Source organism: Bacillus rossius, chromosome 13, assembly GCF_032445375.1.
Source record: "Bacillus rossius redtenbacheri isolate Brsri chromosome 13, Brsri_v3, whole genome shotgun sequence".
NCBI lineage: Eukaryota > Metazoa > Arthropoda > Insecta > Phasmatodea > Bacillidae > Bacillus > Bacillus rossius.
The window spans coordinates 23,455,547-23,471,702 of NC_086340.1; the positions used below are offsets into that span (position 1 = coordinate 23,455,547).

The 16,156-nt window shown below is 41.5% G+C and overlaps 1 protein-coding gene across 1 annotated transcript in view; it reads right to left on the minus strand.

Moving 5' to 3' along the window:
* The window catches only part of LOC134538376 (lysosomal alpha-glucosidase-like), a 41,270-nt gene that overhangs the window by 14,770 nt on the left and 10,344 nt on the right, over positions 1 to 16,156 (minus strand). The window contains exons 7-12 of the mRNA XM_063379649.1: positions 14,774 to 14,878; positions 12,591 to 12,728; positions 10,360 to 10,476; positions 6,276 to 6,478; positions 4,482 to 4,615; positions 560 to 711 (exon numbers count right to left, since the gene is read on the minus strand). Coding sequence (XP_063235719.1) covers positions 560 to 711; positions 4,482 to 4,615; positions 6,276 to 6,478; positions 10,360 to 10,476; positions 12,591 to 12,728; positions 14,774 to 14,878 — 849 coding nt within the window. The remainder of the gene's footprint in view (positions 1 to 559; positions 712 to 4,481; positions 4,616 to 6,275; positions 6,479 to 10,359; positions 10,477 to 12,590; positions 12,729 to 14,773; positions 14,879 to 16,156) is intronic.

Genomic DNA, 16,156 nt, shown 5'->3' on the forward strand with positions numbered 1-16,156 from the left:
AAAGTAAAAAGTAATAAGCATTTATTATCAGCAACAACAAGGTAATTAGTCAACAAATCATCCTATTTAAAAAAAACTTAAAAATACCTCTAATAAAAACAGAAAGTAACTTATCACGAAAAACCCTCGCAGCAAAACTCCAGCCAATAACAAAAGTTCTTAGGTAAGTACTCGCCTGTCGTCGTTGTGTTGTCCAGAATATCTGTTGTGTTTCTTTGTTAGTTTGGTATGTTTGTCGCTGTGTTGTACAACGTTGTTGTTTGTCTGTATTTTCTGTTCTTGTTACAACTGCCTCGTTGTCAGCCCACTGTTTGTCTATGCTGTGATATTTTTTTCAGACTAATTTCTTCCGCGGAATTCTCTTTGTGCTGTCTATGTGTCTTAACATCTAACATCGGCTGATTTCGGCTGCTGGTTTCTGTGTGTTTGTGTATTAATCTTCGTTGTTTATTTTTGTGGTTTGTCAGTGACATACAGTAAAACCAGCAATGTCCCATGAGAATCTTTTGAACCAAGGCTTCGCCTTTGCAATGATCGCTGAGAGACCGCAGGTACTCACGTTCACGTCTTTGGTGTTGTGGTTGCGCGAGAAGGGGTAGAAGGCGCCCAGCTCCATCCACCGCTGGCACAGAGTCGCCGAGGCGCCGCCGTTGAAGCCGCAGATGTCTGCTCCCATCAGAGACACGCCGAAGACGCTCATGCTCAGCAGTTCTGCGCACGTCAGCACCCAGCACGCATTCAAGGCCGAGATCCTCAGTTTTCCACCACACAAGTCCCGTTTCAAGGCCGAGATCCTCGGTTTTCCACCACACACGTAGTTCCCTACATCCTCAACAGATAGCGTTAAAGGCCCGTTTCAAGGCCGAGATCCTCGGTTTCCTACCACACACGTAGTTCCCTACATCCTCAACAGATAGCGTTAAAAGGCCCGTTTCAAGGCCGAGATCCTCAGTTTTCCACAACACACTTACTTCCCTACATCCTCAACAGATAGCGAATGTTAAAAGCCCGTTTCAAGGCCGAGATCCTCGGTTTTCCACCACACACGTAGTTCCCTACATCCTCAACAGATAGCGTTAAAAGGCCCGTTTCAAGGCCGAGATCCTCAGTTTTCCACAACACACTTACTTCCCTACATCCTCAACAGATAGCGAATGTTAAAAGCCCGTTTCAAGGCCGAGATCCTCAGTTTTCCACGAAACACTTACTTCCCTACATCCTCAATAGATAGCGAATGTTAAAAGCCCGTTTCAAGGCCGAGATCCTCGGTTTTCCACCACACACGTAGTACCCTACATCCTCAACAGATAGCGTTAAAAGCCCGTTTCAAGGCCGAGATCCTCAGTTTTCCACGACACACTTCCCTACATCCTCAACAGATAGCGAATGTTAAAAGCCCGTTTCAAGGCCGAGATCCTCGGTTTTCCACCACACACGTAGTACCCTACATCCTCAACAGATAGCGTTAAAAGCCCGTTTCAAGGCCGAGATCCTCAGTTTTTCACCACTCATGTAGTTCCCTACGTCCTTAACAGATAGCGTTAAAGGCCCGTCTACAACTGCAATGTCCCGAATTGCGTCCGACGGACACTGATCCACGTGACCTTCTGACGTCATGGGTGGTGTGGGCGATGGTCCGAATCTCCTTGTGTCCAAATACATTGGTCAACTCGGAACTTTTTTGTCCCCAAACTGTGTCATTTGGTAGCATAGAAAAAGAAGAAAACTCGTTATAATTGTTGCTTTCTCTGTTCCCGTTTCAAAAGGGTATAGGTACAGAAAGTAACGGACAGTGTAGTAGGAAGCCAAGAAGACCGAGGCAAAATACTTATCAGTGCTGCCTGTTTGCAACCGGCTCTTTTCAAAGGCCGAACACACGAATTCACTTATTAGCTTTTACTTTTGCTTTGAAGAATAAATAAATAAATATTGTTTAACTGCCACAACATTAACAAGTTAAAAGAATAGTCTACAATTTAGTTGCATAGTCATTTTTAATGCATGAAAACAAACAAAAGCAATCGAAAACAATTTATTTCGGCGCTCTTTATTTACTGCGATTTAGTGACTACTTAATAAGGGCCGGTTTCACCAAGCAGGTTTAATTTTGTTACAAAACTAGATTTACAAAACTAGATGAATAATCGTAAGTTTAATTCCGACGTGTGTTTCACCAAGCAGGTTTAATTTTGTTACAAAACGAGATTTACAAAACTAGATGAAGAATAATCGTAAGTTTAATTCCGACGTGTGTTTCACCATCGTTAAATAAGTTTAAATTAATAGAGATTTCCAAAACTCGATTTATAAATGCCTTCCACATAAAAACACCCATTACCTAGCGAATATACCCTAATATCTGTCGGAGATACCCAAATATGTATTTTTTTCCCCTCTTGTAGATGCAGCTTTTGGCCGAGCGTAATTTATGGTGGCCGCATCAACGTAAAAAAAACTTGTTTTTATTTTTTTGAAAAATTAGTAATACCGTGGAAATTGTCATTTCGCATATAAACATGATTGGCAATGGTGCAGTTTCAGCTGCAATTAAAGAAAAGCGACAAAGAAGTCGAAATCTTTCGCCACATGAGAAGACAGTTTTGTTAGATCAGGTAACGGAACACTTCTCTGTGATTGAAAATCGTCGTACAGATGCTTTCACACAAAGCAGAAAGCGAAAGAATGGGAGATTATTGCGGCCGAATTCAATTCGATTTGCAATCAATACCACCGAATGCCAGACCAGCTGAAATCGTCGTGGGAGAAACTGACGAGAAAGATACATACCGACAACCGAATTGAAACGTTATGCACAGGTAAGGTATTTTATGGCATTCATGCTGATTGTTTTGGTTGCAGTGGCCTTTTTTTTCTCCATCCGAATCTTCTTCTTCTTCAAATATAACATTATAAGCTGCTCGAGCCATTTGTTTACATACTTTAAGCGAGATTAGCTGCGCAAACTGAAAGAACTTGGCTAGTTAATATAAAATCTCGCTTTACTTTGGAAAATCGAGATTACGCTTGTGGTGAAACGCACAATCGACTAAACGAGTTTATATTGAAACTAATCGAGATTAATTTGCTTAAACTTCGTTGGTGAAACCGGCCTTAAATCAGTAGGTAAGGGCATAGGACACCGCAATTGTAGACGGGGCAGTTTTCCTTGCAACAATGTGACGTTATTCACATTAGGATAAGGACGTGTATGTATGGATTTATAAATACACTCACGACTTATAGTAAATTATGTAAATATAAATTTCATTTCGTAGGGAGGAGAGGATAGAACCACTTTGCCCGGTGTATGCTTTCAAATTCCTTTCATTTGTTGGAAGATTGTTTAGAACTAGGGGGGGGGGGGAATAAGTCCCCCATTTCACCTCTAATACGTACCCCTGTTTATAATTTAGAGCTTAGCATTCTAAATTTGACAAAATTACACATATTTTATATACTCAACTTGCTATCAAAATTCATTTCTTACATCTAGCTCCGACAGCTGAAATCACACAATGTTAAGTGATTTTCATGCGCTGCGTACGTCGTTTGTTTTAAAAGTTTTAAGATAAAGTAATTTTAGCTATACCTATATGATAGTGTTTTATTGCAGTTTCGTCCAGCATCCTTAGTAGGCATATGAAAATAACGGCCAGGTAGGTTCTTTGAGGTAAAAAAAGAGATTTATTAAATAAAATTTGTTAATTATAATCTTCTAGCAAATACTTGTTTATTCATGTTAGGAATAGTTTGGCGACCTAACAACTGAAGTCACAATGGTCCGTGGTATCCATCAACTACCATTCCATTTTGATGCTGCCAGTTGACTGGAAGGCTTAAAAAGTGGTGAAAATTTTATCTTGCATAGGTTGACAATCATTTAAGTTAAACACTTTTAAATCATTAAACTAATTTTTTTTCTGCTTTGATACTTATTAATATATTTATAGATTTACTTACGCAATTTTTTTTATATTTCTCTGCCTCAGGCAATTTTTTTTGTATCAAACCTCACACTTAAAAAAATGTGTTCAAAAGTAAAAAAAAAAAATTATGGGAGCAGCAAAATAAAATAACAAACTAAAAAAAAAAAATACAGTAAAGGTTGCCGGTAATACCTTGCTAACGTTTGGAGGTTATTTCATCCTTCCGTCCGTCGAAAGTTACAGTGTTCCAAGACGCCTAGGGGAGGCTTCGATTGCCGGAAGAATAAACTTGTCTCGGGGTATAAACATTATCAGAGTCCCAGGCCCCTTGTTGAGCCTATGATCGCCGAAAACTTTCATAAAAGTTTGGCGGACAGATGGAATTTTCCATGCCATCTGATTGGCTGCAGGTCACGTGATTGATGAGACGGATCATTGTGACCAACTGTCGCCGGACAGATGGAATTTTCCATGCCATCTGATTGGCTGCAGGTCACGTGATTGATGAGACGGATCATTGTGACCAACTGTCGCCGGACGGACGGCGGATGTTACCTGGTATCGTCCAGGCCATGTCGCTCCACGAAGAAGATATGTCTCCGCTCCAGTGGCCGGAATAGTGGCCGTGGCCGATGAACGTAGACCGAGAGATCACGAACGGTCGTTTTTGTCGTATCTCCGACAATACTCTGTAACATTTTGCAACGGCAATTGGACTACTGTTTATCGGGATCAATGCAATCGCAACATACCATAAGAAATTAATTTCGGTAATTGTTCCTTATTGCGTATCCAGTTTACATCAAAGTTTATAATTAAATTTAAAAAAAATAATCAATAACATTTTGGTTATGATACGGTTTCGCATCACAAACATTCAACTGTTTCCTTTATTTTAATATTTTACGTTAAAATACAAAATTGGATACGTTTCACGGAAATTTGGTCCCGGGAACAATGTTCCTTAACCTGTAATAGCCTGTTCATAGCAAAGCTTTATATCTTCAGAATCAAAAATAAATAGGCAATTGTACAGTTTAAAATAAAGAACACACCCAACTGCTTGATTATTTTAGTTTTTTTTTTTATGTCAAAATACAATATTGGATGTGTTACTCAGAACAGTTGCTCCCAGGAACAACGTTAATCAAAGTTTTATACTATTACTATCATAATATATTTTTTTTTGGTAATTCTACAGCTTTGAACCACCAGCACATCAATTTTCTTTATTTTATTTTAATATTTTATAATGCAGTTGGATATGTAATGAGGAAAAGTAACAATTTTTTTTCTAATAGTAGCAACACGAAACAAACTTTTTTTTATGAGATAAATCCATTTGATCCACTAATGCATCCTTTTGCATCTGCAGATGATATTAGATTACAGTTTGTTGCTTGTAGAGTTTACTCACAGTCACTTGGATACCGACTCGGTGCTCATACGTATGAGTCGTGCCCGGGTATTGGGATCGAACCCGTGACCCTGTCACATGAGCGCGATATCTTAGCGAGATATTTTTTCAAAATTATTATGCTCTGTTTGGGCAGAAACATAAGGAAATGTAAACATTGAAAGTGAAAAACTAGGTTCAAGAGAAAATAACAAACAGGGTGTACAATGAAAACTTTAAAGATGTGCGCAGGCTTTCACGGCCATTGTCCGAAGTAGCTTGGCTTCTGGGTTTTAGCCCGTGTCCTTGGCGGAATAATCCACCGACGTTTCGGTCGACATCACAGTCAATTATAGCTCTTGTATTTAGAGTTTTCAAAATTGCTGGTTTCGGACTGCCACTGTAAAATTTCAGTTTTGGTTAAATTTTTGTCGATGTCCCTTTAATATAGTTTAGGATTGCAGTAACTGCTCCCTGTCGATGGCGACGACTGCAATGTCGCCCGAAACGTCGGTGGATCATCCGCCAAGGACACGGCGGCAAGCAGGGGCGCAACAACAAAGGGGGGGGGGGGGCCATGGGTATTTTGCCCCCTCCCCCTTCTGAAACCTTGAAGTGGGGGCAAACGGGGGCAAAGAAAGTTCTGTGTAATCAATTTTTAGATAATAAAACTGCTTAAATAGCACCATTTTCCACCTTGAAATACAAATTTTCCCCGGGGGAGGACCCCCGGACCCCCCGCTTCAATAGGGGGGGATCGATGATTCTTTATAAAAAGGTATATTGCCCCCCCTCCCCCCTTTGTAAATTTAGTTGTTGCGCCCCTGGCTGCAACCCAGAAGCCAAGCTACGAAAAACTTGATGGGTTTTTAATCCGACTCTGCGGGAGTTGGCATCCCTGTGTAGGAGTTGGCATCCCTGTGCAGGAGTTGGCATCCCTGTGCACAACTCACGTGGCGGTGACGATGGTCTCCGTGAAGCCGTACATGTTGTGCACGTCGTAGTGCTTGCCCATGTGCTGCTGCGCGTCCATGCACAGGGTGCGCGAGATGAGGGCTCCCCCAGCCACGGCCGGAGTGTAGGGCGGGCTGTTGAGCGAGTTCTTGTCGCAGCCCGTCGTGCTGCCGTCCAGGAAGTTGGCGGGCTCGTTCATGTCCTGCGCATGCGCCGCCATCTCACAGTCCGTCGCGCCCACCGTTCGCAGCACTTCTGGCCCGCACTATACTTAGAGACCGGAAAAATTCGCGAATTGATTTCGCGATAGGCTAAAATACAATACCTCAGTGCTGCCTCTGCTATTGGTTCACAACTCACCTGGATGACTCTGGGCCAATGAGAAACACCCGACCAAAGCTTTATCGAATCACAGGTTGCTACTCTGGAACGTCTCACAAGACAGCAGCCAATGAGTGGGTGACATTTGACCGAGTGTACGCAGAAGTAGAGGTCATTGAACCCGCGAATTTTTCCGGTCCTTAACTATACTACGGCAGAGCTGTGTCTTTTAATATATATATACTGTATAGAAGTCGCGAGTGGATAGGATTTACTCTACGTTTTTCAGGAGCGTATGATGAGCAGCTTGGGAACTTCACCGCTGCAGGGCGCTGCCGTAACGCCCTGTATCGTCTGAGGTTGTTATTTACACGTTAGAGTGCAGCACTGTCGCCCGCTGTCATTCCCCGCACCCCCCACCCATCATTCACTGCAGCTCAAGGTCGTTCAACACGAGGGGGAAGGGGTGTTTGAAGAGTTAGACACTTGTCCGCTAGGGACCACCACAAGTCGATGCCCTAGAGATGGTGGCGATTGCGGCGGTGAATTAACCAACTACCTCAAACCGTATTAGAAATTTTAACCTGGGCTGGCGACTTCTATACATATATTCAAAGGCTGTGTGAAACAGTTCCTCAGATGTAACTTAAACGTGCTTTACATATCGGATTGCAGGTTTCCACATTATTTCACCGGCAGTTAGAGTGTGCTTCGGCGCACTGCATTAGTCAGGCTGGGTTTGTGAACTACGCAAGAAACGAAACGACGCAACAGCGCAACACTCAAACAAAGCAAGGAAGTCACAGTCGGTTACAAAGCACGCACGTCGCGTGACGTCACCCACCCTACAACTAAATAATGTGAAACATTAGAAAAATAATTTTTTTTTATCATCCCGGGCTTTTTTTTGTTGATAATTCATGCTTATCACGAAAACAAAAAAATAACTGTCGATAAGTTGATTTTAAATTATTTTTTCTGTTACTGTGTCAAAGTTTTAACCGGGATTTTCTTGATTGACGACAAAAAAAAAAAAGGAGAAGAAATAATCGGTATGAAACACACATCGTTAAACGAAAAATTTCCGAACGAAAAGCGCTCAATTTATCTGTTACTGTCACGTGCCTGTCCGCCATCTTGTTTCAACAGCTGATTTTAGTCGCGTTTGCGCTGGCGAACAAGAGAAGTCGTGAGTTGTGAGAGTTGTGACGTTATGAGTGAAAAACTGCGCTTTGCATCGCCTAAGTAGCAGTATTTATTCGTTTTCTTTTTGGTTAACTAGCATAAATTACCTAACAAATTGTTATGTACTAAATTTGGAAGTGTAGTTATTTTTGTTGAAAGTGTGAATAGTAGACAGCAGTTCAGGGTTTCTTTTTCTGTTACAGTGTTACGTTAGATTATACCTCTGTTTCTATTTTTCTTTGAAATTTCCAACACCGTAGTCACCATCCCAATCACTCACTTGAAAATAAATAAATTTTACCTAGATAACGTTACAAGCCACTTTCACTTTTATATCTGCCTTCGTGATAACTCAAAGCAAACAAATTCCCGGAGTCACATTTACTACTAGATACATATTAAGATTTGTATAGCTATAATATTTCTATTTCTTACTAAAAATTAATAGAAATGATAATTTTTTGTTGATATGTAATTTGTTTAGTTTATTAATTACAAATAAAATTAATAAGTTTATTTGATTAGATTTTTGTGGAAAAACTAACGTGATTGTGTTAATTCAAGTCTGGTTACTCATAAAGGACTATTGCGTAAAGACGTATTATTACTTTGTTAGTAAAATTACAACGAAAAAAAAAAACTTATTTTCACGTACGTTTTGGTATGTTTTTTTTAAATTTGATATCCTGAATCCCGTGATTATCCCGTGATCCCGGTATAGCCTGTGCACAGTCCCGGAATTCCAGGATCAGAAATGAGGTTCGGGATGGAGTTCCTAAAGCGCAGCGCAGTAGTTCTCGAGGACGAATATCGTCGCGACTGGCCAGGGGCGCATTTGCGTCGGTGCGACGCTCACATACGGCGACTCGGAAACGAAGACGGACAGTGGCGGATCCAGGATTTTGGTTTGGGAGGGGCTTGACCCAGCTGAGGCTAGGCTTTATCAAGGAAAACACTAAAACAATAGTGGACCCAGATGCTTTTGGAGGGGGCTTGAGCCCCTTAGCCCCCCCCCCCCCCCTTCTGGATCCGCTACTGAAGACGGATCACGTAAACGGAGACGGATCTCACGGAACAGAGTGTCTACAACAGCACGCAAGACGGAGACGAAACCCGCACGGATCAGCTCGGCTGTGCTGAGCTCTTCCCGTTTACGTTGCGCCGTACGACCGCAATAGAAGCTGCGATGGTAGCCATGTTTGTTTATGTTCTAAATACGTTAAAAGAATTGTCCCAAGTACAAGAATATCTAGTGTATTATGATCACAAAGCATATATGTTAAAAAAATTTGGTTGTCTGTAAAGTCGGTTTACGGACGATAGTTTAACGTGACAACGTCATAACAAAACATTGATGAAATGATTGCATACTTTTATGAATAAAATTGAATAATTTTTATTGAATTATCACTATTTTGTATGGATACAAAGAAGGAGTGAAATGAAATCTACAATTTAATTGATAAATTTACTTTTATTTGCACTCATTAATTCAAATATGTTTATTACTTTAACGAACAGATTATTTTAACTGTAACTTTTATACATGTTTGCTATTTAACTTCTTCCAATCTGTATTATTCTGTTAAGGATAGGACGATGATAGGAAGAGTAGGAAACGAATGGAAGTGTTTCAAGTTTAATGTGCCTCGAAAAAGTCAAATCGATGGTTGTTCCAATCGAGTGGAAGAGAGATAGATGCGGCGCAAGCGTACAATAAGCTTAACGGGACAAATCGTAACGGGACAATGTGCGTAACGGGACAATGTGCGTAACGGGACAATGTGCGTAACCAAAACATTATACTGCGGTGGAATGAAGATAAGTGAATATTCTAGTCGCTTGATTGCTTTCAAGAATTCGCACCGGGAATTTCATGCAAAAAAAATTCTAAAAAATGCAGTTTAAACACTAAATCCAGAAACAAAATTAATCATCCACCTTCGGGCGAATTCTTAAATGCTTTTCGTACGCAAACACAACTCGAATATCTCGAGCGTGTTTTTTTTTTCCCTCCCCTAATTCTCTGCAGACGATATGTGCGTCCGTACACCTAACTTACTCCACGTTGGAACTTTTGCACCGTGCGTGTGTACAAAGCGAGTAATCGAGAGCATGGGCGTCGCAACCGGGGGGGACGGGGGGCGGGGACACGTCCCTCCCAATATTAAAAGTCTTCAATTTCGTCCCCTCCAATAATATGTTTAGCTTCGTAGTTATATTAAAAATATGATTTCTGTGATATAACCCATAGCTATGTTGCGCATGGTGCTTTTAGTCTAATCGTGGTAATGTGAGCACTGTGTTTTTACAAATTTGTAATTTTTTATAAAAAATAAATTATATATTGCAACCAACTATAATTAGAATATTTAGGAAAGAAAAATGCCTAAAAACCACCTTTATGCACCTTCAAACCCCAAATTTTCACGGGAGAGGACCCCCGGATACCCCGCTTTTTTCCCTGGGGATTGTTATTCCTCAACAACTAAATCAATTGCAGTCCCCCCCCCCCCAAAAAAAAAAAAATATATATCCTTGCGACGCCCATGATCGAGAGTACCAATCGATACTTACGATCCACGCGCCGTCGAACTTGAAGAGCTTGTACATGGTGGTCAGCATCTCCTTCCAGTAGTCCAGCGCCTTGGGGTTCGTGAAGTCGGGGAAGGCGGTCGACTGCGGGTTCCACACCTGCGCAGTGGCGTGTTCAGAACCCAGTCACGCCATTTCTCATTGCAGCTACTCACTTCTTTGCATTTCATGGATCATTAAAAATAGAGAGCGTGTGACTCAGTGCACGTGATAGAAGTGAAACTCATTTGGCAATTCAAACCCCTACTCGTAAGTATATCGTAATGGGTAAAACGGCAGAGAGACAGAACGAGAGAACGAAGACAATTTTCTAAATAAATATTACTCACTGTTGAAATACACCATAAAGAAAGGAAAAAAAACTGTGCGTGTTACAGTTTCTTCAAACAATTCTGCCATTTGGTAAACGCCTAATTATCTGAAAGAAATATGTATTTCATAACAGGTACTAGCGCTATATATGCGGGAAACGCAGGGACTTGTCTCAACAGCGCTCTCTGCGCTGCTGGTTGAACTAAGAAGAACGCGAGCGCGCTGGTAGCAAATATGAAATTCAAGGCATTCACAGCTGACTGTATAGGATACCTACATATATATTTTTTTTCAAACAAGCGCATATCACTCTTTATGCCTTATACTTTCGTTCATCTTTCTCTCTCGGTTGTTCTGATAGCTCTTTGGCCAGTACCTATTATCTGTCCTTTTCGCGAAAGAAACGTTTCACAAGAATGTTTTACGAAAACTTTGCATTAAAATTCGGCCTTGAGATTTTACTCTCGTCGCGCCCAAAGAAGTTTCACTTCAAAAAGTTATAAAAAAAACTAATTCAAACAAACGTTTTTGGCACTGTTTACTCTGAGGAGTAATGGTAACTTCAAAAGGATTATATATATAATGTTAAGGAAGTAACTTATAATTTTCAGTTTTAAAAAAACTTCCTCATTTATGATTTTTTCCATTAATGAACTATTAACTAACTGAAAATCTCCATTTTGATATTTTATTTATCAGTCTGGAAGTAATTTGTACAAAATTATGACAGATCGTGTCCATAAAGGGATATATTTATATGTTTACCTTTTTGAGAAGACCGTGGTTTTGGGGTCTAAGGACTACGGAAAAAAAACCTAGTTAGAAATTATCACTGTCACACTATTGTAACGACTGCAATTAGTAGTCATTCTTCGAAATCTACATTTTAAAAAATGATATTAATCAAATTATAACTGTTCACCCTGTTCTGTAGGTTGCTTCAAAAGTTGATCAATTTAGTTCATTTAATTTCTATTTTTTTTTTTTCATATTTTTAAAACTTATTACCTTTACAGACCAAATTACATCATTTTTTATTTTGTAAATTGCTTCAAAATTTAGCTACCTGGTTCATGAAATCTTTTTTGTTATTAATTTAACATTTCAAAACATTCAAGCAGATACAAATGTTACAGCTTTAAAAAAAAAAAATGGGTGCGTGTACTTAGGTACGCGCGTGAGAAGTTATACTTTTTTGGCATCATTGAAAAAATAGTTTTTTAATTGCATGCAAATAATTCTCCATGGTAGCGTTATTCTCCATGGTAGCGTTAAACGTTTAACGCAACCTTGTTGGAAGTTGCATTGGAAGTATAACTTCAATAATGCGTATATTCGGTTTTGGATTATGAATTTTCGTCGGCAGGGCCGCAACTAGGGGGGGGGGGGGGGGGGGGGGTGGGAAGGGGGCAAGCGGGGCATACGCCCCGGGCGCAAAGCTGTGAAGGGCGCCGAAATCGCTTGCATTGAAATTCCTACTACAACTGGTAACTGGTAAAAAGTTTTTTTTTAACTTGCATGCCAGGAATGTCTAATCTGATTTACAATATAACGTCTCAACATAATTATATTTAATGGACAAGTCTAGTGATTATACGGACTACTTACTTTATGGACATATAGTGGGTTCATGCATGGAAGGTACAGTAGCACAGAAACTTTTACATGAAAGGTATGGAAAATGCTTAAATAGCACCATTTTTTTTTCCGTGGGAGGGCCCCCGGACCCCCCCGATTTATTGGTGTGGTATGTGCAAAAAAAGAGGGGGGGAGGGGGGGGGGCTCATGAATCCATTCATGCCCCGGGTGCCAGAGACTCTAGTTGCGGCCCTGGTCGTCGGGGAAGCATGACAGGTCGCACAAACCACGAAGTTGCGGAACAAAGAGTCGGCGGAGGTCACCTTTCCCAGGAAGGGCTTCCCGGCGGAGTCCTTGACGAACACGCCCAGCTCCACGCCGCGGTCGTAGGGCGGGTACGTGCCGGAGGCCTCCGACGCGCTGATCCCCGGGTCTATCAGCGGGATGTAGTGCATGCCGTCCTGTCCCAACAGCCGAGCAACAACCCATGTTGCGCGTCCCATAGTCTTTCCGAACAGAACGTTCAAAACAAAAGCAAAACTCGTGCTCCGTGATGCGAAGCTGTGGAATCACCGAAACACACGTGTTAAAACTTCTGAGGAACTTTGTTCCCAGGAGCAATCAATCTGTGTAACATGTCCCAGGGGCGCAACAACAGGAGGAGGAAAAGGGTATTTTGCCCCCCCCCCCCCCTTCTGAAACCTTGAAACGGGGGCAAAGAAAGTGCTGTGTAATCAATTTTTAGATAATAAAACTGCTTAAATAGCACCATTTTCCACCTTGAAATACAAATTTTCCCGGGGGAGGACCCCCGGACCACCCGCTTCAATAGGGGGGATCGATGATTCTTTATTAAAAGGTATATTGCCCCCCCCCCCCCCTTTTTGGAAATTTAGTTGTTGCGCCCCTGACATGTCCCATTGTATTTTCACGTGAAATATTTTATATAAACTAAGCAGTCGAATGTGTTTTACGATGCGAGACTGTGCCACAGCTAAAACATATTTGATTTTTAAAATATAAATGATAAAACTTTGATACGTTTGACATGCAATAATGAACGCAAAAAAACGCAAGACGCAAAAAGATCAGCAACGACGGTTTTTTTTCCCCCTTCTTTCAATCATCCGTTTATAAACTACGCAAGACGCAAAGCCGCAACGCAAGCATCGGCCAACTATCAACTTCTTGCATTTCGGTTCGCTTTTCCGCCTTCAATATTTGAAGGAAAAGTTTTCAGAAAACGTTATATTAAAGAGGCATGCATTATGTGACGAGTTGTTTTTATTACACACATCAATGCTCACTTGTTGAACTTTCTCACAACGAAAGAAAATAACTCATTTAAATAAAATCATCCGAAATTTCGTTTATATTCATGATAAACATGAATATTGTCAGAATAAGTCCGGGGAAGAAATATGTTTTCTAATGTTTTACAGTTTCAAGTTGTTAGGTTGTTAGGTCTTTATATCAACTGTATTACTTCTTTATCCTTTATGTGTGTATGTTTAGATAAAAATTTTATTGTAGTGTAAAAAATTATAATTGTTACTGAACTACTACTGTTTAAATTTTATCTGTATACAACTGTATTATTGTATAAAGCCTATCTGTGTACTTGTATTACGGTTTCTGCAACCATTTTGTGTTATACTTGAATCAACTGTCAAATTTTAACTTTTATCTTTAGTACCTGTAAAACTAGTTGTTGTTTTTATATTTTTTGACGTGTCCTATGCCATTTGTGCAAGTGTCTGTATGGTCAGATGTATGAAAATAAAAATAAATAAAATAAATAATTTCTTGCGACTTGCGTGCTTTATAAACGACCAGGGACCGGAAAAATTCGCGGGTTCAATGACCTGTAGGCTGAACTCCATAGTTCTACGTACACTCGGTCAAATGCCACCCACTCATTGGCTGCTGTCTTGAGAGACGTACCAGCGAAGCAGCCTGTGATTCGATAAAGCTTTGGTTGGGTGTTTCTCATTGGCCCAGGGTCATCCAGGTGAGTTGTGAGCCAATAGCAGAGGCAGCACTGAGGTACAACGATTTGTATTTTAGCCTATCGCGAAATGAACTCGCGAATTTTTCCGGTCTCTATAAACGACCGTTATTTTATTGCTAGAGACCGGAAAAATTCGCGGGTTCAATGACCTCCAGGATAGACTCCAATGTCCTCTACACACTCGGACAAATGCCAACTGTTCATTGGCTGCTGACTTGTGAGTCGTCTCGACTGGGTGGCCTGTGATTCGACACTTACATGAGTGAGGGTCTCTAATTGGCCCTCAGTCCTCCAGATTAACAGTGAACCAATGACAGAAGCAGCACTAAGGTATAATTATTTGAATTTTAGCATAACACGAAATGAACCCGCGAATTTTTCAGGTCTCTATTTATTGCGTTGTTTGAGTTTTTGCGTGTTGCGTTCCTTGCGTGTTTTTTTACAAACCCTGCCGATAACATCCCTTTGCGAGTGAGGGACCCGTGCGACGCTCACCGTGTGCAGCTGATCTACGAACTCGGGCAGACCGGCGAACGTGCTGGTGTCGTAGGTGAAGTCGTTCTGGTCCTTCATGTAGTCCAGGTCGTTCCACATGGTGTCCTGGGGAAACACGGGGACCAGTCAGCTGGACAGCTAGAGGACGCGTCGTGAACTGTGAGCTTCTTCGGCACGTGAGGCCCTGGTGCGAAGGAGCGAGAGACAGCGACACTTTCACATCCCCCTTTCCAGACGAGGCGACTAGCTGATCACACCAGTTGGACGTACGGGTTTGTCAAACGAGTGTGCGTGCTTAGCAGGGGCGCAACAACAGGGGGGGGGGGGGGTAGGGTGTTTGCCCCCCCCCCCCTCCTCTGAAACCTTTAAGTGGGAGCAAACGGGGGCAAAGAAAGTGCTGTGTAATCAATTTTTAGATAATAAAACTGCTTAAATAGCACCATTTTCCACCTTGAAATACAAATTTTCCCGGGGGAGGACCCCCGGACCCCCTGCTTCAACAGGGGGGATCGATGATTCTTCATAAAAAGGTATATTGCCCCCCTTTGGAAATTTAGCTGTTGCGCCCCTGGTGCTTAGCAAATGACTGGGAAACTGCCCTAACCCCTTCACGCGCAGTCGCCTGTTCGGCTCTGACGTCTTGTTTTTGCTCACGTGCTCATCCCCACCAGTAGACTCGACACGAGACACTTCTGGGCGCTCGTCCTTCACGCCAGTCTCACTCCCGGGGGAGACTGAGACCTAGTTGTTTGAAGTAGTTCCGAGCCCACTCGCTAGAGTGTAGCTTTCATAATACATTACTAACATAGCTTTACTGATTGTGAGAAGTAATGCATGAGGCATTATCAGGCAAACAAACCAGTGAAACTTAATTCACTACATTTTAACCACATATTTTGTGGTGTAGCATTACAGAAATTTTTAATCTCCTTATTTAGATAGAACGTGTTTTTTTTTTTTTTTTAAATTACAGAACAGTGTTCAGTATTTCTCGCACAGTTTAAATCTCTGTTATCAAGCAATTCGTCGTCAAGTAGTTAAATTAATATTGTAAACCTAACACGTTGTATTTAACCCGTACTTCCAGTTGTTTTTTGCTAGTAGTTATGGGCCCAACCAGTGGTGGATCCAGGATTTTGGTTTGGGAGGGGCTTAACCCAGCTGAGGCTAGGCTTTATTAAGGCAAACACTAAAACAATAGTGGACCCAGATGCTTTGGGGGGGGGGGGGCCTTGAGCCCCTTAGCCCCCCCCCCCTCTGGATCCGCTAGTGAGCCCAACCAACAGATGTCGCGCAAAACATGGTTTCAGTTTCCACTGTAAGAGTCACACTTCTATATCCCCCTCCTGGTTCTGTGAGTCTCACAGCTGAGTCCACCGAGAG